The sequence below is a fragment of the Anopheles arabiensis genome, chromosome X (genome assembly GCF_016920715.1).
Source record: "Anopheles arabiensis isolate DONGOLA chromosome X, AaraD3, whole genome shotgun sequence".
NCBI classification, from domain to species: Eukaryota; Metazoa; Arthropoda; class Insecta; order Diptera; family Culicidae; genus Anopheles; species Anopheles arabiensis.
The window spans coordinates 8467137-8492932 of record NC_053519.1 but is presented as its reverse complement, the minus strand read 5'-3'; the positions used below and the strand labels follow the sequence as shown (position 1 = coordinate 8492932).

At 50.3% G+C, this 25796-nt stretch overlaps 1 protein-coding gene across 1 annotated transcript; it reads right to left on the bottom strand.

Annotated features, from left to right (window-relative positions):
* Nucleotides 1–737: 737 nt before the first annotated feature.
* On the bottom strand, nucleotides 738–24601 carry LOC120906477. The gene is made up of 6 exons (XM_040318196.1): nucleotides 23289–24601; nucleotides 8617–9601; nucleotides 4573–6645; nucleotides 2077–2976; nucleotides 1379–1871; nucleotides 738–1308 (listed from the first exon to the last, which is right to left on the bottom strand). Exons 2-5 carry the CDS (start codon nucleotides 9448–9450, stop codon nucleotides 1485–1487), a joined length of 4194 nt encoding a protein of 1397 aa, XP_040174130.1. The 5' UTR covers nucleotides 9451–9601; nucleotides 23289–24601; the 3' UTR covers nucleotides 738–1308; nucleotides 1379–1484.
* Between the last annotated feature and the right edge of the window lie 1195 nt (nucleotides 24602–25796).

Sequence of the window (25796 nt, the reverse complement as noted above, 5' to 3'; positions counted from 1 at the left end):
AAAGATTAATAAATCTCGAAGCATTTATTAATCTCTAAAGATTCGTGAATTTCCAAGGATTTATGAATTTCCAAACATAAATGAATATTCAAAGATTCATAAATCCATTAAAATTCATATATCTCCAGGGATTCGTGAATCTTTAGAGATGTATGATTTTCAAAATATTGAATTTGCGCGATCCTACCAAACAACATGTCTGTCGTGGGTTTAAACCTCGCATGTACCGCCTCCCCGTAGCAAAACAAACTATTCGGCTGCGTGGACTTGCCAAGAAGTGTGGAAAGCCTGTTTAGGTTGGCATGAGCATGTAGGTTGTTACGCCAAAAAGAAGAATAATGAATTTTTGGAGATGTATGAATCTCATGAGAATCCCTAGAGATTCACGAATCTTTCAAGATATATGAACCTTTTGAAATGCATCTTTCGAGATTCATGAGTCTTTGGAGTTTCATGAATCTTTGCAACCGAGATTAAGATTCATTGAATCATTTGAAAGATTCACTCAGCCAGCACTATAATGTATTGGTGTCAGGACCAGTATGGGTTTTGTTTTGGATTTAGGTCTCTTTAGGGGTCGTCATAAATACTGCATGCATTGGGTTTCGAGGCCATTAATTTCGGCATATTCTTAAGAGTAAAATAGTTATTTGAAATTGCGATGCGCAGCCCTGTAATCTAGCCAAATCAACTAGTTACGTTAAAAGAAAAAGAAGACACAACCCACAAACACGGAGTTAGGTTCAATGTAACGCACATTGGAACATTTTATTTGACGAACGAATAATTGATTAGTAATGATTGGAGGGAGGGAAAGACGCTAGAAACTAAATAACGTAACCCAAGCGATCCGAGCAAGAATCGGTACAACACAACCTGGCCGGCCTGGGGACCGATCCGGTACACTGTGCTGCTTAATGTGTTTGCTAAAAGTCTACAATAACGGTCTAACGCGTGCTCTAGCCGCGTGCAATTAACTTAAACGTGGTACGGGTACGCTAGAAACGTAAAACAAAACAGAGGCTTAACATCTAGACAGAAACAAACAAACAAAAGAACGAGGCTTTTAAAAGAAAAAAAAAACAAAACCGAACAAATAGAGAGTAAAACGGGCTTTGCTTTCCTATTCTCGTCGCTCACGCGCACCGTAAGGCCGGATGTGGCAATAGTGCGGCCCCATACAGAGGCAAGGTCCGGTAGCAGGGGTCTATACTGGCCACGGGAGAAAGCGGGCAAAGAATCCGTGGGACGCGGGATCGGGTAACGCTAGGGCTAGGCGGCTCGGCTCGGGCACTTGCAAAACAGCGACTGTTTGGGGAAGGAATACGGACATGTGTTAGATCCTTGCCAGGCACGCTCGAACCTTCCAAGCACTCACCTGTTTGACTAGATGGCAATCGTGTGTAGTGTTGGTGGTGATGATGATAATGATGGTAATGGGTAGCGGTCTAGTCAGCTCGGACGACCCCTTCTGTGCGCACCAGCTACTTCTTCACGCCGTACGACTTGCTGCTCTTCGCCTGTATGATGCGCGAGATGTAGGGCGTGCGGGTGTCCACGTAACCGAGGCTGCTGCTGGTCTCACCATCGTCGTCCTCATCGTCGTCATTGTCGTCCTCGTTCTCGGCGCCGTATCGCCGTCGCCGGCCCGTCGCACTGTCGGGTAACACCTTTTCTAGCATCTCGTCTTCGCCGTCCAGCTCGTCGCCACCTTCCGGTGCGGCGCCGTGTCCCGTGCCATTACTACGCTTGTACTGCCGCTCCATGCTGGTGAACTCCTTCTTGCGATACAGACCACCGCCCCCACTGCGCCCGCTGGCACTCTGGTGCGGTAGACTGTCCCCGTCCGGGTCGGAGCGTTTCGTGTCACCCTGGGAGATAAGCAAGAAACAGTTGCAATAAGAACCTGTACGACTTTAAACCACTAGCTCACTATGCGCTCCCGTAGTACAGGCGGCATGTCGCACGAACCACAACAACATTATGAACGTCATAGGTTCAACTCTCGTATGGAGCAAGTTCTTTTGCTGACGTCAAAGAAACATTCGAGAAGCTACGTTGTGGTGTGGTACCTACCGTCGAGTCCTGCTCGCCCTCACCATCATTCCCTGGATGGTCCGGATGGTTCTCCATCGAGAACAGCCGCAGCTGGTGCCGGATCGAGGCCTTCTCGCGCGCCCGCTTCTTCTGGAACTCCTCCTCGACGCGCCGCATCGCTTCCAGCTCGCTCAGCCGCATCGCCTCCTTGATTTCTGCCTCGCGCGACAGCTTCTCCGCCACCCGGCGCTTCTCGATCTGCCGGATCGTGCTCTGGAAGGTGAACCGATGGTTGCGCCGGTTCGTCAGCTTCACCGGGAACGCCTCAAACTCCCCACTGTGGTGTGGGTTGGTACTCGCCGCTCCCACCGCCACCGCACTAATCGGAACCGGATCTTGCAGATTCTCCTTATCGCTGTGGCCCCTGCTGCCCGTCGTCGCCCGGCTCGCCGGACCACCGTGCTGTGGTGCGACGGACGAGCCCGCCACCCCCGCTCGCTCCTGGTGCCGCTCGGCCGTCCCGTTCTGGTTGTGGTAGCTCTTCCGATTGTTGTTCTCGTCCTGCTTGCTGCCCTTGTCGGTGGTGGCGTGCAGTTTGGTCGGCTCTTTCGGCAGGTACATCATGTGCTTGCCGCTCACGAGATACCCGATCGAGCTGTGCTTGTGCTGCAGGGCCAGCGAGCCGAGCGAGGAGACGGCCGGCGCACCGTCGGTGACGTCGCGATCGCGCCCATCCGGCAGCAGCTTGGACCGCTTCTCCGCGCCACCGTTCGCCGCGGGTGTGCATCCCCCAACACCATTCGTTAGCTTCGTATCGAGCCGGCCGAGGAACCAGTTGCTGTCGTTCGAATCGAGCTGCCCGCTGCCCTCGTCGCTCTTGAACGCGCCCGTCACCGACTTGCGGAACTTTTGCAAGCTGTTGAACACGTGCTTTTCCACCTGTAATCAGTGTGCGATAGAGAGGGAGTAACAATTAAATACATCGTTTGCTAAACATGCTTCCTAGTCATTTGCTCCATGAATGTTGCTAGAAATGAAGAAATCGTTTCAACAAAGAGTTTTTTTGCGACGCTTTTGACTCCTATTTTAACGCACTTTCGCTGATTGCACCGAGTTACTCATTCCTCTGCACTCGATACCGACTCACTAGCGAACTGAATCATGCAAAAGAGTGATTTGGACTGAGTAAGTAGTCAGGGCACGACGGAAAAAATTGAAAAAAGCGGATGAAACCAAAGTCTATAACAGAAATAGCTACACAGATGAGCTGAATTTGGAGATGATTGCTGCTGTTGAATTTGTAAATGTAATGACTACTAGCAATTCTTCTTCTTCACATTCTTCTTCTTCTTCTTCTTCTTCTTCTTCTTCTTCTTCTTCTTCTTCTTCTTCTTCTTCTTTTTTTTCTTCTTCTTTTTCTTCTTCTTCTTCTTCCTTTTCTTCTTCTTCTTCTTCTTCTTCTTCTTCTTCTTCTTCTTCTTCTTCTTCTTCTTCTTCTACTACTACTTCTTTAGCACAACAACCGTTGTCTATGTAATGCCTACCTATACCACTAGTGGGCTTGGCTTTCAGAGGCTTATTTACTAAACCATAGTAGGCCATACTCAGTCTTACGTATGAGGGCTCGGTACATTAAAGTCTTGAACCCATGACGGGCATGTTGTTAAGTCGTACGAGTTGACAACTGTACGACGAGACCGGCAATTGCTAGCTTCGAATGAATTTTCCAGCACTTTTAGTCATTCCCTTCTTTGCTATGTGTCGATAAGTTTTTTTTGTTGGTAATTAGTTACTGTAACTCACTAATGCCTGGAATAAGATTTAAACATAGTTTTCATCAAAAAACTTTGAGCTAAGACTACACAAGTTATGCCCTCAATATATGTGGGCCGCGGCAAATGTATCTGCAAAGCTAATTGGTACGCGTTCCTAAAAAAAGTTGGAGAGCACTGCAACTGATTAATCTTTGGCCAATTAATCTTTGATTCAGTGATTTGAATCAGAATCAGAGGCTTCAAAATAGTGATGGGTAAAGTTGGCAAAAATCCAGAGTCGACTCCGATCCGACTCCGATCATTTTGGAATCGACTCCCGACGACTCCGAATGACTCTAGACGATTCTGGACGACTGTGAACGACTCCAGACGGTTCTGGACGACTCCGGACGACTCCGGATGCCCAAAGAGCACAACACTACCTCGGAGATTCCTGAATCTTAAAAAAATCGAATCGCGATTCGAATCACTCACCGCTGAACATTCTTTTGAATGAATCTCAACGAAAGATTCATCAAACCCAACACTCCATTGAACTCCCTGATTCAGTGTAAATACGAAACTCAATTCCCATTTAAAAAAAGACTCACAGTAAACTCTTTGTGCGCAGAATGGTGGATTCAACTTACCTACTCTCATTCTCTTACTTAGTGAGCAAATCTCTACTGTGCAAAAGAGTCCAACTCGCACACCCCCAACTCGCCCAGTAAAAAGAGTGCCCATCCCTAACCCATTCCCCTGTACTGACCCGGCCCCTTACCTTCTCATCCGCCGACTCGACGTTGTAGATGGAGAGATGGTTCTCCCTCGGCAGCGAAAGGCTAAACAAATGCCCTTTGCTGGAGTAGTCCGGCCGGCCGGCATCGGCTGCCAGCAGCCGGCGCGCTTCGCCCCCACTGCCCATCGTTCGGTCGTCCTCTCCGCCGCCGCCGCCCCTCTCCTCCTCCTCTTCCTCATCCTCCTGCTCGTCGTCCTCCTCGTCGTCGTCCTCGTCGTCCTCGTCATCGTCCAGGTCCTGTTGGGGGGTCCACGGCATCAGCAGCAGCGCACTGGACGACCAGCCCCCGTTCGTTGCTGCACCCGCTCCACCTCCACCCCCACCGCCAGGTTTGTGCAGGCCGGGCGTGCCACTTTCCGGGCTGGTATCGCCGGCCCGCTCCGCCTTCCCCCGGCCCGCGAGCGGTGCGTCCTGTCCCAGGTCGGCCAGCATGCCCGCGTCGCCCGAGATGCCGCTGTCGCCGCTCTTGTTGTCCTGCAGGCCCGGCACGCCCGGCTCCCGGTACACCCGCTGGATGCGATCCTCCGGCACGTCCAGCTCCTGCTCGAGCCCCCGCAGGAAGTGTTTCTTCTCGCCGGCGCCACCCTCCACCACCGGCACGCCTCCCGCCTCCCGGCAGAACTCGTCCTCGGTGGTGAGCAGCCGCCAGGCGGCGGCCGGGCTGAACCGCGGTATGTCGAACTGCTTCCGGGGCAGCGTCGGCCGCAGCTTGAGCGCGATCTCCTGCGCGTCCGCCTCGTCCCACGTGCTGCCGGCCGCCGTCGTCCGCACGTCCGCCTCGGACGACGCGACCGAGTCGGACGAGCGGAACCGGCTGCTGTTCAGCAGGCTGGCCGCGAACTGGTCGATCAGCTCCATCTGCGTGTGCCCGATGTGCTCCTCCTCCTCGGCCGACTCCATCCCGTCCCGCCCGTCCCGGCTCTCCTGCTGCTGCTGGCTCGGTCGGGCGTCCCGCTCGCTGTCGTCGCTATCGTCGACCCGCGACTCGGCCATGAACGGGGCCGTGGGCCGACTGGCCGTTTGGCCGGTGAACCGGCGCGGCACGTCCTGCGGCTCGCGATCGTCCCGCATGCCGAAGTAGAAGCTCGTCTTGGGCGGTGGCGGCGGCGGCGGTGGTGTCGCCGGCGGTGGCGAGTCCCGTGGCGTATCGTGCGGCTTCGGTTCCGCGTCCTTCGCCGGCTCCACGTTGATCACGAGCGCGTTCGCCGTGTGCTTGGCCTTGGTGGGGGTCGAGTTGGCGGCCGGGCCGGGCAGCAGGGAAAACCGGGAGCCTGCCGGCTGGGCAGGCTTTGCCTGCGGCGGTGCAGCGACCGCCGGGCCCGTTTTCCGCCTCGTCGCCAGCTGCAGCTCCTTCTGGAAGTCCGTAATGGCGGCGGCCGCCGCCGACGACTGCTTACGCTGCGCCTCGGCCAGTGCCAGCTTGCGCTGGTAGCTTTCGGCCGGCGTGCCAACCTGCTGCCGCGGTTTCACCTCCACCCGAGCGGGCCCGCCGGCCGACGGTTTGCCGGGGTTCGGTGGCCCGTTCTGCTCCAGGTAGCTCTTGACGAGCGACTTCCGGCGCGAGAGCGGTGGCGACATGGTAGGTTTGGCGGCTGGCCGTGCCTCGGCCTCCCGCTGCCGCTCGAGCCCCAGCAGCCCAGCGTCGAACGTTTTCTCCCGCCGGAAGAACGAGGTCGGATTCGGGCGCGGCGAGATGTGCTCCAGCGCGCTGCCCAGCTTCTCGTCGTCTGGCGACGGCCCGCAATCGGGGCGCTGGTGTGGGCCGGCCGCACGCATAAAGCTACCGCCAGCCGGGACCGCCGCCCCTGCCACCGGTGGCCCGCTCTTGCCGGGGAACATCTTGGCGTCGGACGCTTCCGGCAGCTTCGCGATCGTGGGCGTTTTCTTCGTCTCGGCGCGCGTCTTGAAGAGGCGCAGCTTGCGCGTCGCCGCCACGTTGAAGCTGGACCCGTCGCTCGACGAGGGCAGGGTGGAGGTGCCGTTGTTGCCGTCCGGTTTGCGCATCGGCGAGTAGGCGATGATGCGCTGCCGGTCCGCATCCTTGCTGGCGTCGCGCTGCAAACCAAAAAAAAAATCTAATCAAAATGTGCAGTGTGCATTGATGGGGTGGGGAGGGGTAAACGACGTGCTCTCGTGTGAGCCCCCGCCGGGCGATTAGGTTTAATCTCTAATCGCACACTTTCTTTTCTGTTTCGTACCGTTTGCTAGAGCGCACGCACGGGAAAAGAAAAAGCGGATCCCAGCGGCAACGGGAACGGTGGGACGGAAGTGTCGCCCGACGTGTTCGCGCATGCGATTGTGATTGCGAATCGCTTCAAAATGGGACGGGATGAGCCGTGGAAACTTATACCTAGTATTATTAATATTATTATTATTATTATTTTCTAAATAGCTGAAGAAGCAAAACGGCGCTTGGAGCCTTTCACTTTAAAAATTGATCAATTTATGCGAATCACATGTTCCCCTTTTTGTCCCTGACCCATGTGTCGGGCATGCAACATTTACTAACACACTTAAGTGCCAGCAATTTAATTTAGAGTTTTTGGAGCTAATATGTTCCATTTTGAGCCTCGCCTTAGGCTTCGAAACAGACCTAAAGCAGCTTAATGCGTAAGAAGTAAAGCTAAGAAGTGATAAGCCAAAATAAGAAGTGATAAGAAGTGATAGTGTAGTGTTTTTTTTTTTCTTTATTCAGCAACCAGTTTCATTGGTATCACGTGATCGTGCACTCAAACGGGGTTCGTGTCTTGTTGCATCAAAAGTCTCCAAAATAAGCCATGCAAGAGCGTATTTGGCCAAACTTTATATTTTTAATACTTCAAAACGACTAAACGTACTTCCAAGACACAACCTCACAACCAGGGGCGGATTAAGCAGTACGCAAAATAAGCGGCCGTGTGGTGCCCGAGCAATTAAATCCATCACTCCGCTCTCAAGAAAATTTGCTGTTCAATCTTTAACTGGTTTAGAATTTCTCATACAACTGCTCGCACGACACTTCAGAAAGGCCTACATTCATGCGACTGCTTAGGGCCTGCACTTGTGTTAAACCGCCACTGCTCTCAACAACACAACCCTACGCACTCTGCAAACAGGGGTTCGTGTTCTGTTGCATCAAAAGTATCCTAAACAAGCCTGCAAAGCAAGGAGCCTATAATGTTTGCTTTTTTGAGCAAAATTTAGATTTTGATTACTTCAAAACGAAAGTTAAATGCATATGCAAGACACTATCTACTACACAACACAGCTATGTAGTCTGCAAACAGGGGTTCGTGTCCTGTTACATCAAGTATTTTTCTCCAATAACTTGGAATGGTATGAAAGTTGGCATCATTTTTATCGAGAGGCAATGAAGAGTCCAGACTAGTTATGAGTAAAGTTGGAAAAAATCCAGAGTCAACTCCACTCCGAATTCGATAATTTCGGAACCGACACCGGAACCTCCAAATCCTCTAAAGCCGCCCGGAATTGCCCGGAGTCATCCGAAGTTGCCCGGAGTTGGAATCGTCCAAAGTCGTCCGGAGTCGTCTGAAGTCGTATGGAGTTGTCCGGAGTCATCCGGAGCTGTCCAGAGTCGGCCTTCAAAACGAAGTCCTGAATATGAAGTGCACGCCCCAAAAAAAAAGACACAAAAACACGAGGAAATGAAATGCCTGACCACAAGCACATTGCATCGGACGGCTTCGATTCCAATCAACTCCAATCGATTCTGGAGGACTCTGAATGACTCCAACTCCGGTGGATTCCGGCCGACTCTGGACGACTTCGACTTCGGACGACTTCGGACGACTCCGGACGACTCCAGACGACTCCGATCCAGACGACTCCGACTCCAGACGACTTCGACGCCTGGCGGAACTAGTGGCCCTTTTGCCGGAGTCGGAGTTGGATTGGAGTTGGATCATTATGGAACCTACGCAGCAACACATTCCCAGAGTAAGGACCATGCCGTCGTTTGCCTCCAGGGCAAACTCCTTAAATTCCCAAAAGATCCTCCCCCCTAACAATAGTTGGATTTCCACTTACCTTCTCCATTACCGGCGGTACCGGAGCCTTCTTCTTGTTTTTGCCCTTCATTATCTTCGACTGTGCCATCTTGGGATTGCGGGACCCGCCCGGTGGCTCCGGGCCCGGCCCACTCCTTGGCAGCAGGGACAGCCGCAGGTCCGGCTCGGACCCGAACCGCTTCCGCTGGTTGAGCGCCTCGGTCGCGCTACCGCCGGCAGTGCCGTTCGGTTCACCGTACCGAGTGGCGGTCTGCCGACCACCGGCCGCCCTTTCCGGCGGTCCGCGTCCACCGCCGTCCTCATCGTGGCCGTACTGTGGCGCGTGTCCGTTGCGCGTGAGCCGACCGGCACCACCTCCAGCGAGACCGGGCGGCATCAGGTTGAGCTGGGTGCGGGAGCGCTGCATCAGCATGCTTCTGGCCGGCTGCAGCGAGCTCAGCTCCAGCTCCTCGTCGCACTCGCTGAAGCTGGCCGGGTGCTGCTGCTGGTGCTGCTGGTACGTCGGCGACGAGATGCTTTTCGAGCGCTGGAGCGCCTGGTTGTTCTTGCTGATCGTGCCGCCGGCGTGCAGGATGCTGCCGTTGTTGGTCGACCGTAGCTTCGCCACCTTGCCCGGGATGTCCGGCAGCACCTTGATCTGCTGCTGGAGCGGGTCGTGATCGCGCGGTCCAACGCCGCCACCGCCGGGCCGCCGGTGATGGTCGCGCTGGTACGAATCCATCCAGGAGGCGGCCATGCCCGACTCGCCGCGCATCGCATCGTGGTACCGCTGGTGATGGTGATGATACCCCGGATGATGATGGTACCCCTCCTCGTACCCGGACAACCCGCTCATACTGCCCGAGTTGCCCATCGCTAGTCTAGCTGGCGAACTGTACTACTGCTGCTGCTGTGGTTGCTTGGTCCCGCGCTACTAGCTTCGATGGTGTACGCCGCTCAGCGTGGTCGATTGTCTGGTGCAGTCCCACCGACCCGACGAACATATGTCATCGCTGACGGACGCTCTGTGAAAGTGAAAGCCCGGGAGAGGAAACGGAGTTAGCAGTTAGCGTATGCGTGTGCAAACGTACAGGTGGCAAACGGCACGCACACTGCCAAACAATGGCGTGGTGTGTGTACGGTACTGTGAGAGAAATGGGAGATACCAGTGTAGATGCCGCTGTACGGTTCGGTACCTGTGTTCAAGATAGATGAGGGGGGGGGGGGGCCCTGGAAATTGGATCTTCAATTTAATTCTGTTGCGTTTTGCTTTGCCGTATCCCGTTAGTCTCGCAAGAATCTCGCCGACCCATCAGAACTCTGTGCAAAACCTTTCGGTGAGAACTGGGCCGCCTGCGTTCGCGTTTGGCTCCAAAATAGCCTACCCTTATTTTTAGCTCCTCGAAAGGGTTTCGCAAGTCTGCAGCCCAAACTCGCCCCTGCGGTAATCGGGAAGAGATTAAGACACTAACCCGGGAGCTCAATTTCACTGGCGGTGGTTGGTTTGCGAATTAGGTCGTCGGCACGGTACAGCCTAGCCGGCTCATGCATATATGCAGATGGGTGTACGACCCTGTTCGAACTGTTATCTCGCTGGCAGAGCTAACGGGGCTGGTGGCTTATCCCCGCAGCTTCAAATCGGTACCATTGTGTTTTTCTCCTGCTCTCTCTCTCTCTCTGTCTTCTGCGTGCGCTTCCAGAAGCAAAGCTCAAAACACCGCAGGTACGAAATTCAGTGCCAGATCACAATTCAACGTGACGTCGCGGTTAGTCACACATGAAGATGGAGGAGGTAACCTGCGCGCGTACACACCGTACCGTCTGTCACATCTGTCCGACGCAAATCTCGTCCGTGCGATTATCGTTTTCGCCCAGGGACCGATCCCAAAAACCCCTCTGCGCTAGCAGGTTTGCTCCAATTTCTCCCAGGCGTGCGCGCTCTCTCTCTCGCTCTCTCACCTCTGATTCGGCGGTGTCTGACAGTCTGAGGCGTACAACGCAACGGCGCTGCCTTGATGCCGAAGGTGAACACAATTACCATCGCACGGGTCACCACCGTGCCGCAACGCTATCCCTCCCACCTCGTTCGCACACATTCAGCAGGCGATTGTTCAACAAAAACAAAACTAAACCAGGATGACTAGGGGGGGGGCTAAACAGGCTGGCGGCGATACTTGCGCGAGATAATCGGAGCGATATAGCGTGAAAAATGTGCGGCTTTGTGACGGCTGTGTGTGAGAAACTCTGAGTCTGCTACAGTTACTAACCACGAACGGGGCGCCACTAATTGAACTAAAAAGGGTACGCAACCCCCCCTGCTCCGACGCCAGGGTTTGGTCCATTTATTTTTTATTTTTTTCGTAGATGACAACTTCCGCAACCGAGGCCACACCTTGCTGTGTGTTGGGGCACGGGAGGGTGATGTGTCTTTTTTTTTTGTTGAAGAAAACACAATTGAAACACTTAATTCAATTGCCAGGCGGGAACTGTTAAGCGGCAGCGGCCCTGGCTACCATCTCAAGATCTCTCGCACTCATCGCAATAGAGCACTTAGCGATGGTTGGCACGTAAGATAGTGACCGAATTCATCATGACACGCGCCGTCCCCCTCACTTTGGAGCAGCCAAACCCCAAGCGACAATCTCCTATTGCGGCCTCGAGAGCGGATCCGGGGAAGGTAGAATTTGCATTTAGCGCGCATCGTAAATTGTCAGCAACCGGGAGAGGTTTGTTGATCGAACAATGGGTCCAGCATACTAAATTGGTACCCGGTAATGGTGAAGCTATGACCTGGCCACATGTGTGTGTGTGTGTGTGTGTGTGTGTGTGTGTGTGTGTGTGTGTGTGTGCGTGTGTGGCCGAGACCGATCGAGATGGATTTTCGTGGTGCATTGAGATGAAGGAAGCAATAGAGAAATTTCGCTCCAATTGTACTTTCACTCTTTTACGCACTGTGCCCGCTACATACACACACACACACACAAACACATGTGCCGGCACACGTGAAGGTGGCCAAGGTGTCGCCTTTCTTTAACCCGGCTAGGAAAGTTTGTATGTGTGTGTGTGTGTGTTTTTTTTTATGTTGCCAAACGGCCAAATTTGGTTTCCTACCACCGAGCTATGGGTACGTGAGCATGGGGCGGGGCGGGTGTCGCACGGTGTGCCGGGCGACAATCGGAGCTGCGAAAGTGAGATTAATCACCCCAGGTGCCAGATGTATTCGGAGGGGGAGAAATCCATCAGAAAATCACCACGTTGCACTTGATTGGTACGTAGACGACGAACCTCGCCGCAAAACGAAAGGGGCGCAAGATGTTTAGATGGAACCGGGTCCGGGAGCAGCTGGAGGAGGAGGTGTTGAGTGAATTCCGGACCGAATGGGAGGTATTGGAATTATTGGAACTACCAAACATTCATCAAATCACATTTTTAAGCTATCGTTATCAATGAACAGACATCAGGATTATGACATATAGCCTTAGTAGCCGGTCCTAAACTATAGAGGTTTGCAGTAAAACATAACCACAGACTAGTTGCGAAGGGACCAGGAGGCAGGACTTCGTTTACCGAGCCGGGATAAAATCTCGAAAAGAGAAGAAGAAGAAGTAGAAAACATCAGGATTTAAAAGTCATTTCTCAATTTCCAAAGTATTCCTACAGCATACTTGCCGCCACTGCTCCCATCTACAAATCCACAATGTCAACTGTCATATCTAGACGTGAAAGTGGGAGTGATGAAATAAAAGCTGTTAAAAACCAGTGTTATGAAACAACGAGCAACGTTTTTTTTTTCGGCTCACAATCAAGACGTAAACTCCTCTTTCTCTGAAGCGTAATATCTGGACGCCGGTCAAACGTATTCTCTGTAAGTTATACGCATTACAGTGTATAGTCCCAAATGTCTTCCCAGTACCGCAGTTGCTCCAGCCAGGCAACCCAATAAAGCAACGAACCTCGGCAGTCAGCCAAATGTCAGGCAAACCGCCACTATCACTGATTAGTGATGCTATCTACTGTGCATAATGAATACAGATCTTGGATTACGTCTGCGTGACTCTCTACTAATTTCAAACCAAAAAGAGACAGATATAGAGAGAGAAAGAAAGGGAAAAGAAGAAGAAGAAAAAGAAACCCCCATCCAAAATCCAGCTTTCTTTTACAGTGAGATCCTGGGGACGCGGAAAACAAAACCACACTGTTTGCTTGATTTCTATTTCCTCCAGGCGGCGGTACAATAAATTCCCTCCAAAATGAGCAGCACCTCACTTCAAAGATTACCATCTCCAAAGTCGGGGGAAGGTAGGCTCTCCAGATTGGTAAAGAATTTTAATTAATCTCGCACCCCTATTTCCCTTCCGGGGTTTGTGTGTGTGTGTGTGTGTATAATGCACTTTTAACGTCTCGGTCACACATTAGCTATTCCTCGCTTAGTGCCGGTGGCCTCCGGAGTAACTTCCGAGGATGCTGGGTGGATGTATAAGGGAGGAGGGAGGACACACCATTGCCGTCGGGCACGAGCCCCAGCCAACAACAATCACAGCCCGCGCGGTCAAACATTAACACATTAAGCGCGGGCCGCGGCAACGTTTACTTTCCACTTATCATTGTTGAGGTAGTGGGACCGAAAACACATTTCGGCGACGTTTGGGATGCTGTAACGCCCGAAAAAAAACACACACACACACAACTTTCACTCCTTCGGTGTAGGACCACATGGAAAGTGTGCGGATCGGAGCGGGATGGAAATGGATGGAAATGGAAAAAAAACACACACACACACACACGTCCACCAGATTTCCAACGATATTGGATTGGGGCCGGTGTTGAATGCGCGAATAGTATCGAACCATTGCCGATGGAGGTGACTTTCTTCGTTCGATTGGGGAAAGTTTTACATAACCCCTGTCACTTTCGGTGACCGTGTGTCTCTCTTGCCATTCGCTCGAAAGCAAAAAGAAGGCGAAGAAAAAGAAGAAGAACGCGTTCGGCCATCATCGGCCGATCGAGGATATCATAATGATTTATTGATACCCCATACGGTCGTATGGGATGGGATATGGCCGTTACGGTGGTGGTTTGATTGTTGTAAAAACGTCCCCTGTATCCCCAGGCGACCGGGTGTAGGAGGAGCGCGAAGCCTTCCCAAGCGCTTTTGCTTGATTTCACCAAGCCCGCCGGGAGCGGTAGAAACGGGAAAGTTAAGAAATGTGACTAAATCCCAAAGCCGAAGCGAGTGGACCGTTTCGTAATGCTCGTCGCAGGAGCGCACAGGTGCATATGGGGATCTCCGGGCGAAAGGAGCTCATGCTCGTCATCCTCAACGTTGTGATTTTTTTCTTCTGCTGCTACTTCTGCTGCTGTTGTTGTTGTTGTTTTGGGCATCACAAGTTGTCCCGCGCGGGCACCGCTCGAGGAAACCAGTTTTTGTCATCCGCACAAAACCGTAGAGGGTGCAGAAATTTTTACTTTCTACCCGCCACATCGACCGCGGGATTACATGCGAAAACGGTCCTCCTCTTTATCATCTGGCCGGCCATTTCTCCAGCACGTTTGATCGTCCCGGGCCAACCTGTTAGCTCGGTTATACAAGGGCTGAGGCGGTCTGAGAAGGCCGCGCGAGTGTGCGAGGTTGTTGTTTTTTTCTTCGTTGCTTGCCGCCTGCATCATCAAACGACAATCCAACATCAATCAAAACGAAGATGCTGGAAGGGAAAGATGGAGACCGGCGAAAGTCCACGCACACACACACACGTACGCGCGCCGATCTCACCAAACATTGCTCGCGTGCCAGAGGGGTTTTGTGCGCTCGGTTCGCGTAGGACAACGCGGTAACTCATCCCGAACGGATCCATCTTGGAGGCAAACGCACACATACACACATTGAAGTTGGGGTGGCTTGGGAAGGGGCGCACGAAAAAAGCGAGCGGAAACACTTTTACTTTCCAGCAGGCATCGAGGTGCGCGCGCCTGTCGAGTTCAAACAAACAAACAATGAAGATTAATCACGAGTGTGAAAGGCGAAACTTGCAACCTGACTACGTGCAGGAATGTGACAAGCCGGCACACAAAACAAGCGAAGCCCAACAAAGCGGGATACGCGACACAAGGACCTGCAAATAGGGGGGGGGGGGGGGGGGGTGGAAAATGGGAAGCACTTTATGGTCAAAGCGCACGCATCGCTGTGGTGCACTGCAATGTGCAATGGGAAGATAAGCATTTGCCTGCTGGCCGCTGCGAGCCCCAGGAAGAGAGGGACGATGTACAAATGTTATGTTTTGTTGGTGTAATATTATTATTTTCTCTAGCCTCTGCCCGCGTGCCCAATCGCTTTGCTGGTTGGCGCTGGTGATATCTGCAAACGCGGCAGAGCTACAGGTCGCGTAGGCTTTCGGCGAGACATTCAAATCGCGCATGCGAATCCACGCCATACATTGCCATTTATCTGGGAACGTTTGTCGTCTGTTGTTGGACATCACTTTTGGATGGTTTTGGACGGTCACTAGCCTCAGTGGATGAAACATTGGAACGATTGGATTTCATGTTATCATATTCTGGACATTCCGATTCAGCCAGGGATCTCTGGGAGTTGTACTGCTTCAGAAATGTCTTTCCAGATTTCTCTTAAGGCCAACTCTGTAATTGATACACCTGAAATCCTCCAGAGATAATGTTGAATTAGGCAAATCTCATCTCATTTCGTTACAACCAGTCAGATGTGTGCATATCTCAAACATTTATGTCTATATCTGCATGCACATCGCAGTCCATGAAGATGGGAACTAACCGTAAAGCAACGCAGTAGAAGTGATGAAATTCTTTGGTGCTATCATAATCTTGAGAAAAAGAGTTAATAACGTAAATTCAAAAACATTCGTCATGCGCAGCGTTAAAAGCTATACTATCTTCTGAATTGTTCCGAATTATCGACGGAGATCCTATATCTCCAAGTGATAATGCACCAAAATCTTGAAGTTTAATCATTTAAGATCCCCAACAGCCTTTTGATTTGGTGTCGAAAGCAACGCTGTCCAATCAGTTCGCTATCTTCCTGAGCTGACGCAACGGTAAAGCGAATGAGCTAATGATCCGGAAACTAATCGGCCGATAGCAGTACCATAGAGAAATAGAGTTGTTGACAATAGCAGCCGTAGGTCGCATTGCTTGAAGGCGTTGCATCACAATTCTGATAAAGACATCAAAGCAATTTGAGTGTCTAGGGCGGCAGTCTTGTTTTATCCGTAAAGTGCCTTTAAATCAGTGCGTTTTGGAGTTGATATGTGTGAGAAATTATATTCCAGACATATTTTTTTTTGTGACAAATCGCTCCCTCGCCTTGATTTCCTGATGCTTACAGAACTATCTACCACTATACGGCAGCTTACAGATAGGTTGACTTCCACTCCATGCTTAGCATATGGATCCGACCCGGCACCGGAGAGCATAGGAATTCGAAAACACTATCCTAACATCCAATGCCCCAATGTGCACCCCGATCATTTTGGGAGAAGGGCCACACAGCACCGTTTCACTTTCGGCATTCACCCGGACGAGGAAAGGTACAAATAAAGAAAATAAACAACGACATATCCCGCCGCAGGCCAATCCGGAACCATTACCTTTCACCCCTGTCCTGTTGTGCCTTTCCCCTCTCCCCATCGATCCAGCATTTACGATCGAGCCCGTAACATCCCGGGCGAAGGTTTTTGGGGAGGGTAAAGCAGGCACAAAACCACCCTTCCCCGGGGTACCGCTAAGGCAGAGACCGCTGAATATTTATGAGGCTGGCCTGACTGTTTTATGTGCTTCTTTTTTATTTTATTTTTGCCTGTAATTGTTAAGATGCTGTCACGCGCTCCCGGATCATGGGCTCGGTTCGGGTGCACGCTGGTCAGCGACCCCACACAATCAGAAGCCAGCGAGACGATGAGAAAGAGAGAAAGAGAAAGAGGGTTTAGCGAGTCCTCCGTCGCAAGACTCCGAAATGAGATTTTATATAACGTGCTTCGGTGCTGCTTGAAGATGTAGCAGTAGCTCCGAACTCTTCTCGGGCACCCTTGGACGACATTATTATCAATCAGCTTCAGTTGCAGGTGGGCGGATGGGTGGCACGCATAGCGTGCGCTGTTTGCTCAGCCCTGTGTCTGTGGCTATAGCTCACGCACGCACGCACGCACGCCGGGCCTATGTTTAACAGCGTTTTATTTTAGCATTTTGCAGCTGGGAACCTGGCGCACGCCAGCTGAGTGGTGTGTGTTCAAGCTGGCCAACTTTCAAGCGCCAATCCGTCCCTCAGCCCCCTCCGCCCAGTCCCCTATAATGTCAATGACAAATGGGCTGGAAAATGTGGTGCAAACAATTTCATTTCGCTCGCCCGCTGCACCATTTTTCCCCCCCGTAGCGGCAAATTTCTGCTACCAACAAACATGATGAAGAGCAATCTTCTTTTTTTTAATGTTTGCATCAACAACAGCGCAACGTGCGAATGGTCCGGTTCCGGTCGGTTCCGCACTGCTTGCGCACTATGATCGACATTGATGGTCAGCGTTGAGAAAACGGGCCCAAGCTCTCATCCTAGATGCTTGCCGCACCGAGTCGGCGAAATGGCCGGTGCTGCCTTGATATGCTGCGAGGGTGCGGAAGAGCAGTTAATATCGGCACTATCGAACGGGGTTAAGGTTCTTAATATCTGCGCTGGAGTCCGCATTTAATCCCTGCACTGTCGGCATAATGATGGCTCGTCAATCCAATCGCACCGTCACACTTTCCTACCCACTCACGTACATCATCTCACGCTTCAGCGTCTTTAGGTTTGTTTTGTTTGCGGATGTGTGCCGGTCTGCGAAACGAGGGAATTTTAAATATCTGGACATCTTTCAGCTACAATGTACCCTGGAGTGAAGATATCGATGGCTGACGACTAAACTGACTCGATCACTTTTCAGACATCTTCAATGGGCTGATTCTATTTACTTTACTTTCCGATGCGAGGATCCTCAGGAGACGCAACGTCAACAACACATTTCAATATCCGGCCATGTTCGGATATTGAATGTAGTGCTGGAGATATTGAACTATATATCTCCTCCATTTCCATACAGCTCTTTTGATCATTTTCACAAGAGGCATAGCAAAAGATTTCAACATCTGGACGTATCTTCAATGTACTTCTGGAGACTATGATGTCTGCCATCTGTATTTCTCTGTTGTAGTTTCAACATCCGCAATAGGTTTATGGTAGCGATTCTATATAGGATTTTGTGTTCAGATATGAGGATCTTCTATGCCTGGAGTTGTCCCAATACAACGTACATCTGGTGATATTGGAAACTGAAGTACGAGATTTCTCTTCTGTATTTCTCTGAAGTAATTCCAATACCCACAACAGGCTTTAGGTTTATGGTAGTGATTTTATACATTTTGCTTTCTGACATGAGGATCTTCAATGGCTGGAGTTGTCTCAACACAACGTACTGTTGGAGATATTGGAAACTGAAGTACGAGATTTCTCTTCTGTATTTCTTCGAAGTAATTCCAATACCCACAATAGGCTTTAGGTTTACGGTAGTGATTCTATATATATTCTGAAATGTGGATCTTCAATGTATGGAGTTGTCCCAACACACCGTACTGCTGGAGATATTGGAAACGGAAGTACGAGATATTTCTTCAGTAATTCCAATACCGTTTTAGGTACTTTATAGATCTCTGGGTTCTGTTTGCTTACGTGTTATTGCAACTAGACACTCCCACTTTGCACAACACTTCAAAGCCAGAGTGTATTATGCTAGAGAGAATGCTATGAAGCGCAAGAAAATACCTCTTGCTGGTGACTAAAAGCACCGTAAGTGTTGATTGAATTACTTGTACACAAACAAAACAACATTCTGTACAACCAAGTGCATGCATCAATGCACTTTTTTTTCGCCTGCTGATGTACAAGACGGTGTGCGGCTCGGGACGAATGGTGGCAAGCGCACCTTGGAATGCAATCGCCGTCCGCGCGCAAGTCCGCATCCCCCCCCCTCACCCCTCGCCAAGTGCCGCGGACACGAAAAGATGGACGCGTTTCATCATCGGCCTCGTCAGCGCGTCAGCATTTTTTCCCAGCCCGCGCACCAGCCAGCGAAAGTTTACCAGGCCGAGACGGACAGCAAGCAAAACAGCGCTGCGCGGCAAGCGAGCCCCAGTTTTCGAGCAAAATCCGATGCCGACGTTGTTACGGCTGTGCTTGGCTGCCAACGGGCCACACACCAACCAGTGCCCAGCCCCAATGGACGATTGCCCCGCAGGACCCACACCGCTCTCCGGCTTCTAGTGTCTGTGTGGGTCTGTTGTTGTTGTTGTTGTTTTTTTGTTTGGAATGAAGGCATCGATTCGGAGTTTCAATCCCTCCAAGCCGCCCGCTCGGGTCTTGCGGTTTTGTAAGAACGTTAGGCAACGGTGGCGGGCGCGCTGACGTTGGTGAATTCTGCGACATGGAGTGTGCCGGTGTGTCTGTGTATGTGTGTGTACCAGGCTTGCCACGCATCAATGGATGGGCCCCCCCCCTCGAAAGAGTGGGAGCAACAGCCACAACAACAACGGCAAAGGTGGCAACACTCCGCATGAGAACGGCGTGTGTCGACATATTGTGAGGACGTTGTTATTGCACGCCGCGGCCAAATAAACGCGACGTGCGAAACCAGCGCCAAGATAAGGCGCTTTGCAATGCTAGGAACGATTCTAACCAGTTCCCCTAGTTCCCGAACCGTGCACGCCTTCGAAACGAATCGCGTGGAACGGTACCCAGTGGCGCAATATGTTTCACAGCTCACACTCGGACCCGATAAAGGTCTGAGCCTGGCGGGGGGGTAGTTGGAAGCATATTGGTTTATGTGCGGTTTGAGTGGCGAAACATTTGGATGTTTTCGAAGAATTAATCTACCGTAGCTTTCGGAACGAATATCTAACACCAACACGGCAGCCCTCAACAACAAGACGACTGAAGGAGTCGTCACTGGCATCTAGATCGATTATTGAAGGCCTGACAAATTTAGAGGACGTCTCATGGTCGATTGACAAACTGTTGGGCAACTGAAACAAAGTTCGCGAGAGGAAATCGTATCGTACACTTATAGTGCCACCTGTATCCATCAAGGCTTGTGGTATCACAAAAATAATTTGATCATCAAATCCTACGGTATATATTTCAATTCTTAGAAAGCTATCCCCCTCCTTTGGGAATCGAACCTCGAGCGCCAAAGAACTGATATAGCAATAGTGTCTATCCGCTGCACCACCGAGATGATTAGAGATCTATGCATTCGCATTGAAATATCAAGCAATCACTCAACATCATCCGTTTGATTGCTCAGAAACATTTGGCCAGAAACAAGGTTTGCTAAGGAAATTATTTAAAAGCTCGTTCAATTGCCAAATAGTACCTTTCATAAGAGATTTAATCATCGTTGGCTACACAATCAATCGCATGAAGAGTGTGTCTGGAAATATGATTTGTTTGCGTTCAACTGTACCCGTGGCCCAATTGCTCTAGTGTTCCCTTGCCAGAAAAGCCAGTATCGAAATTAGGGTTAAGCACCATTTACCCACAAGCAAAAACAATAACAAATGTCGATGAAATTTTTGATACCTTAAGCCCACCTGAGTCGATACGTTTCAGTTCAATCAAATCCGTTGCATCATGGTTTAACGAAAACATCAACATTTGTTCTCAAATTATTGCTCAACGTCTGCAGGGTAGCAGCTTCTTTTTGGTAACCCAAACAAAATCGATAGCTTCGTTAGAGAGGAGAGGAAAAAAACACAGATGATTCACACCTTTTCACTCCGACAGCAAAACCAGACGATCGCGCCCGTTTGTGACCCGTTATTAAACCGCCCAAACGCGTGCTGTCAACCGGTCGGGCAGCCGTCAGCTGGAAGCTGGAAGGAAGCCGTCAATCATGTTTTAGGGGTCCCTTATCACACCGAACTTAGGCGGGCATCTAGAAGCCTATCGGTTGTCCTCACGCTCAGAATAGGCCAACTGGACAGGTAGGACACAAACGCACACGGTAGCTTATCAGCCGAAGGGTGGCGTACGTTATCTAGCGCATCAGCAAACAGGGGCAGGGTCGACACGTTCCCGTTGTGTTTGACTGATTTCATAGAATGTGTTCTTAGCGTTTCTTGTTTACCCATCTCATACTGACACGACATTAACACGACGCTTCTTATGCAGCACTACACCAGCACACGGTGCACTACTGCGCAGAGCGGTGAAGAAGCCCACTTGCCATCGTTACATGAAGAACCGGGGTGTAGAGCAGCAGCAACTCAACAAAACCTCATAATGGCCATTAACAGTTACAGAGATATGTGTTGATTTGTTGCTGTTGCTGTTGCTTCTTTCTTCTCGCTGCCAGAAACAGTTGTTGACCCGACCCGCAGCAGACCCGGCCCCGGGGTGAGGGGGTACTCTGGCGATCTCTCGAACACCGCTACACAACAATCCTACCTCTCTCTCTCGCGAGTTGCAGGTTTGTGTTGCGTTTTTTTTTTCTTCGTTAACTTCACTTCACCTTACTTGATCGAGTACGAGGAGCGTGTACATACAGTGCTGGTCAAAATAGTAGTACTGTAAGATCATAAGGCACAAAGGTTCGAATTGATGCATTCCAGAACTTTAAAGAAAAAGAAACATATTAAAACTCAATATTTGCGCCGTATGTTGCTCGTTATCGTTCTATGATTATTTGTGTTTACTAAAACAGCTTTTATAGATACAATCACTGACAATCCTTGAAAAGAGTCAAAGGAAGAGAAGATGAATCCGTATCCATTGCATGTTAAAATTTTTTCGAAACTTAAAACACGGAGGTTGTCAATTGAAGAAACAAATAATTATAGAAATTGTATTTACAACATCGCAGCCTCGTATGACCCATCATAAGTACTGCTGAACGGAGGCTAGAAGTTGGTTCAAAAATAAATCACTAGGTATGGAAATGAGAATTTCCGTTCTAGCTTCCCGCTGAAATTCCAATACTTTTGAGAAGATGAAAGATTTGCAATTCCTACAAGCTTTTTTGTGAACAGTTTCTGGTAGGCGATAGAAGAATATCCCGTTGTGAGCTCCGTGCTGAAAAGAAGCTTTTCCAAAATCTTTGACGACGATTACAGGGTTTACCAGAAGTTCTCATAGTTTCATTGACGCTTTCATATGTGATTTCAACTTAATGGGATGGGAACAGGAATTTACAAGGAGATTGTCCAAAAAGGGTGCCTTAGAGAGAGTCCGATTTCCAACATGTTAAGTTCATTTCCAATAGGAAAGAGTCAAGGAAGTGTCCCACGACTATGAGAGCCCCTGGAAAACCTTGTAATATTGGATTATTAGTGAACAATACAGTAATGAAGCAATTCGGAATCCAAATACGAATCCAAAAAGTCGCAAAAAGTATCAAAGAACAGCGTGTGTACTTTTTCAAATTTGGCAACCTTTGTTTGGCAATTAATGTTCGGTTGATGCCTACTGTGCTGAACACAACTGTACATAGACCTGTTTGTGTATGTGTACGTTTGCGTGGAGGTACGAGGGCTTTTCTTTTTCTCTGCTGATGTTTCCATTTTAATAAGATGCTTTACCGCGCATCTTTCTTACCGAGAGTCTCTTTCTTTTGCCGAATCTCTCTCTTTGTACATTTTCTATCGCTGCATCTCTCTTTCTCGCTTCCTCTTACCTGCTCTAGGAGTTTGCAATTAATTTACGGCAGATTAAGAACGTGCTTAATGGGTTGAAGACCCATTAACTGATTCTTTCCGTTTTCGTGTAAGGGTTGTACATATCCCCCCCCCCCCCTCCTGTGCGGAATGCGGCCAGCACGGCAGGAGAGACAACACTCCAGCACACAAACACATACACAAACACACATGCATCCGACAAGAGAATGAAAATTGGTGGAACACAAAATAGTAGCAGCAGCAGAAAATTGCCAACGGCGGCAGGCAGAAAATTAGAAACAAAGGCCCATCGGCCAAAAGAGTTCCGAGGGGGGAGACGAGCGAGCGGACGGACGGTGGAAAGCTTTGCGATTCGAAGTCAAAAGAAAAGCTCTGCTCTGCCTCGCTTGCGTCGTGGTGTTGCTCAGACTGTGATGAAAAGTGTCTTGGGGAGGTTTTGCTTTACCTTGTTTTTTTGTTTTTTTGTTATTATATGTACAATATATTTTTTGGTTTGTAATATTTATTTATATACTACCATCCACTATTTACTGCAACAACAGGAATGGTTCAAGCGACGAAGAAAAACCAATGTATCAGGGAGTTTTCACTGCTCCGTTGCCATCTACCGTTGCACGTCGGCAAAGAAGCGTGATCATGTGGATACATCAAATGCTTTCCAATGTGTGTGTGTTTAATACAGGGTTTTCCAGGAGTTCTCATAGCTGTGGGACACTTTATTGACTCCTTCTTGCGTGAAATGAACTTAATGTAATGGGATTTGGACTCTATAGCACTCTTGTTGAATAAATCCAACAGGAATTTTCAAGGAGCCTGTCCAACAAGGATGCCATAGAGTCCAATTTCCATCATATGAAGTTCACTACCAATAGGAAAGAGTCAAGGAAGTGGCCCACAACTATGAGAACCCCTGGAAAACCCTGTAAATGCTACAGCGAAGAAAGAAAACCCCGACCACCGTAAGACAAGAGTCTTGCACCAAAAACTTACCCGATTGTTGGAGAGCCTGCTGCTGCTGCTCGCTTGTCGCTCTTGATGCTTGGTGTTTCTTTCGCTGGTGGCGCCCCAAAACCCACCCCACCTGAGCGCTGAACTGTGCGACTACTCGGAATGGTAAAATTGACTCCCAGTGGTCGTTGAATGGTGATAACGGCTGATCTGTGTAGTGTGCGGGGGTTGATTGGTTCGGTTTTGCGCGCTACTGTCCGCGTACGTTTGCGCACTTGCACGTGCAACAATTTGAAGCTTTTCCTGCTGCTGCAGCACAATCTTCCTTCTTTCCTTTTTTTTCTTCTTCTTCGAGCTCACAATGGAACAGGTGTGTAAACACGGTTTTGCTGCACTTACAGTTTTGCGATGCAAACGAACGAGAGATTTCTTGCGCTCAAGAGAGAGAGAGAGAGCGAGCGAGAGAGAAACCCCTCCGGGGGGAGATTGCTTAAGTCGATCTTCACACGCTACATTAATCTCTTTCCACAAACACACACACACACAAACACACCGCGAGCTCCAAAAAGAAAAACAACAAACCACTCACACGAAAAGCATTCTCCTCCCTTCCCGCCCGTGGAGTGTTGCCTCGATGCGCGGCAAGGTACTTGACACCGAAAAGGCGACGCGAAGAAAACCAAAACAAAGCAACGAAAAAACGGGTGTAATGGTTTATTGACGGGAGGACACACACACACACACACCGGCCGATCTGCTTTTTCCTTCCGGGCACGCTCACTGCAGCAGCCAGCAGCCCACCGGGCGGACAGCACCACACACACGGTTGGGGCGGCGTCGGGCGCACCTTGAGAACATAACGGCGGTTTTGCGGCAAACGATCTGTTCTGTCGGGCCGCGTGGTAACGGGGCCGAATGCGTTTGTGTGCAGGCAGGCACACTCATACACAGCAAACGCGAGGAAAAACACTCTTTGCACACGTGTAAACCCTCCCTTCTCGGACACAGCCACACATAAGGAGAGCCACGATAAGGTGATAAAGGTAGCTGGCGGCGGTGGGAAGAAGGTTTACGTTAAGATTTGGCTTAGCTTAAAACGGGCCTTGCAGCACATGAAGCTATTCCGGCCCAAAGTTTCTAGCTAAACTAAGCAGAACCACAACAGAGGCGCTCAAGAAAAACGAGCCTAATGCCACGGCCCTTCCCCACACGACGACGTTTCAGGTGGCTGACTGAACACAACTCCCGCGGGGCCGCTCACGAGAGAGAGAGTGAGAGAGCGTACACACAAACAAACAAAAACTGCTGCGCGTTGTTGTGCGCCCGCGCTAGCCGAGCAAGTAGTGCTCGCGTACGTAGTGCCAGTGCGTAACTGAGACCACGCGGTAGAGAAAAGCCCGGGCACGGCGGCACAAGATCGCTGGCACAAGACCCCCCCCAACATAACTCGGCACCGTCGTCGTCGTCGTCGTCGTGGTCGTCTTCGGGTGTGGTGGGGATGTGGCTCACAGACAGTGCGGCATTCTACACTACCAGCGCTGCACACGGGGCCGCTCGATGATAGATCCGCACACCTCCCGCAACCTTTCCAGCGACAAACTTTTACTGCCCCCCCCCCCCCCTTTTTTTGTTGCTGTTGTTAGTGGCCTCGCAGCATCTCCTCCAATCAGGTGCTTTGTTTTCATTCGAATGGGTGGGTGGGGAGTGGTAGGAGGAGGTGGTGATTATGGTGGATTTTGGTGGCTCTTGCTTTTTGTGGTGGCGGTACAACAGAGGGAAGGGGTTACTCGCTTGTGGCACCGCGCAGCTCACCGGAGCCAAAAGCCAGTGCCAGTGGTGCTGAACCCTTTTGCATGATTTGAAAGTGATTGAAATTGTTTTAAAATAAAAATGTTCTATGACAAAAATGACCTTCAGGTAGATTGGTTATCGACCACGTATGGTTTTCACATTGCGAATCCATCTCCTGCTTCCTAGCCATGGTATCGAATACTCACAGGTATAAAGGTCGCCGGATGACCTCTTCATAATTTGTTGGTTCTGGTACACTGGTGGACATTAAAATAGGAAAAAAAATTTTTTTTTGTGTTTTTTTTGCATACACTAGGTGTGTCATCGCCAACAGTTCGAGGCGTACTGAATTTGTAATAGCCGAATTTTGCCTTTTATACTCTCATTTTTGGTGCGCTACTTATCTGAGTTTTGAGTGCCGGCAGCGTTTTGCGGCAGTATAAAAGGAGGGCCAAACCGTGTTGTGCTTCATTCTTCCATCAGTGGTCAAGGTGAAAGGTTGCTGTTTAAAAATTCCACAAAATCATCATGGGTCGCGGAAAGCACTGCACACCAGAGGAGCGAAAACACATTCAGGGGCTGTATCGTGAGAACGTGCCAATCAAGACAATCTGCAAGGCGTTCGGCCGTTCGCGGACGTTTGTTGACAACGCCATTCGTAGCGAGGCTACGGGTAAATCGACAGGTCGTCCGCGAAAAACAACGGCCGACGTTGACGCGCGGATTGTTGAGATGATCAGGGCGGATCCTTTCAAAACT

Bases quoted from the DNA above. Each gene is read 5' to 3' on its own strand.
- LOC120906477 (XM_040318196.1), bottom strand. From the start codon at position 9,450: ATGGGCAACTCGGGCAGTATGAGCGGGTTGTCCGGGTACGAGGAGGGG. The intron at 6,646-8,616 runs GTAAGTGGAAAT...TTTGGTTTGCAG, and splicing joins TACCGCCGGTAATGGAGAAG to CGCGACGCCAGCAAGGATGC. The intron at 1,872-2,076 runs GTAGGTACCACA...CTTATCTCCCAG, and splicing joins AGGGCGAGCAGGACTCGACG to GGTGACACGAAACGCTCCGA.